Source organism: Notothenia coriiceps, unplaced genomic scaffold (genome assembly GCF_000735185.1).
Source record: "Notothenia coriiceps isolate Sejong01 unplaced genomic scaffold, NC01 NC01_scaffold00037246, whole genome shotgun sequence".
In the NCBI taxonomy this organism is placed as follows: Eukaryota; Metazoa; Chordata; class Actinopteri; order Perciformes; family Nototheniidae; genus Notothenia; species Notothenia coriiceps.
In genome coordinates, this window is record NW_011369947.1 from 8,828,963 (window position 1) to 8,830,625 (window position 1,663).

Sequence of the window (1,663 nt, forward strand, 5' to 3'; positions counted from 1 at the left end):
CACGAGTTCAGTGAAGTTTTGATTTTTTAATGGGGAAGGTTTTGGGTCCTATGGGAGGTTTTTGTTTGTACCAGTCGGTAAATCCTCTGATAACTTGTCAGTAAAGTGTTCGATATGAATCAATTTAATGGCACTGGATGTTAAGTGTTTATGGTGTTGGAGTTTCCTGCCCCGATGAAGGCTAATAAAACTGTGTTGACTTGCCCTTTGGCTTTGCCTTCTTCCTGTTTTTTCCTTCTTGATGTTCAACCCCTCCTTCTTGGTTGCTCCAACTGCGTAATGCAAGAAATGTATATTGTTATGGTAGAATGTGTTGTTATGGTGACCGGAGTTTCAGTTATGAAAACACATTTGTCTCATTAGAGGACAATTTGTTCTGTTTCGATCGACTTATTCTTTTTTGTGACCAGTATTTTCAGTTTTGGTCATGTAAGTGCATTTTGCAAAAGATATTCAGAGTTATGGCAAGTGTGTTTCTGTTTAGATGGCTATGTTCTTGTTTTGAAGAAATGAATTTTGATTCTAAATAGTGGGTTTAGCAATTGAGAAAGACTGTAATTGGGTGTCGTCAGCGTAGCAGTGGTATGAAAAACCATGCGGGCTAATGACTGATCCGAGCGAGTTTGTGTACAGAGAGAAGAGGAGGGGACCGAGGACAGAGCCCTGAGGGACCCCTGTAGTTAATTGACAAGGGTCGGACTATGACCCTCTCCAAGTTACCCTGTAGGTGCGGTCTTTGAGGTATGAGGTGAGGAGGGAAAGTGCAGAGCCTGAAACTCCAAGTTCTTGGAGAGTGTGAAGGAGGATCTGATGATTCACCGTGTCGAATGCAGCAGACAGGTCCAGAAGGATGATGACAGAGGAGAGGGAGGCTGCTTTCGCAGTGTGCAGTTCCTCAGAGACAGCAAGGAGGGCAGTTTCTGTGGAGTGGATGTGTGTGTGATGTGTGATATGTGTGTGTGATGTGTGTGTGTGATGTGTGTGATTGATGTGTGTGTGACGTGTGTGATATGTGATATGTGTGTGTGATGTGTGTGTGTGTGTGTGTGTCCCTCTCTAACCTGTGGTGCCTCCCCCTCAGGAGGAGATGAGTTCCTGGATCGCGGCGGTCCTGAACGCCGGCTCCGAGCGCTCCGACCGCTCCGAGCCTCCCGGCAGCATCCCGGGAACACCGGTGTCGGGTCGGGCTCAGACGCTGCCCAACGAGTCGAGTCCCGGGAAGAGAGAGAAGGACAAAGAGAAGGAGAAGGAGAAGCGCTTCAGCCTGTTCAGCAAGAAGAAGCAGTAGAGAGGAGACGCTTTGGTGAAACTCGCGTTCAGAGTCAGAGAGGACTTCACGGAGGTCTCCCGCAGAGAGAGATGATGTTACGAGCTCTGTGAAGTCAGCCAGCCGCTCACCCTCCCTCATCTACTGCCTTTCCAGCCATAACACCGGCTCATTGCTCACCACACGTTAGCCACGTTAGCCACGTTAGCATCCGACAAAACTGTGAAAACTATTTCAATAAAAGTTAGAAAGATGTGGCTCAGATGAATTCTCTTTGGGGCCAACTTCACAGCTGTTTATCTCTGTGATTTCAAAAAAACAGATTTATGAAAATTCAGTTTGAACAGGAAAGGGAGCAGCTGATGTTTGAGGGCGACGGCTGGAAGAACTCCACGA

The 1,663-nt window shown here is 47.3% G+C and overlaps 1 protein-coding gene across 1 annotated transcript in view; it reads left to right on the top strand.

The window, feature by feature from the left end:
* The window catches only part of LOC104966371 (T-box transcription factor TBX3-like), a 7,370-nt gene extending 6,082 nt beyond the window's left edge, over window positions 1–1,288 (top strand). The window contains exon 5 of the mRNA XM_010795557.1: window positions 1,082–1,288. Coding sequence (XP_010793859.1) covers window positions 1,082–1,288 — 207 coding nt within the window. The remainder of the gene's footprint in view (window positions 1–1,081) is intronic.
* The last annotated feature ends 375 nt before the right edge of the window (window positions 1,289–1,663 follow it).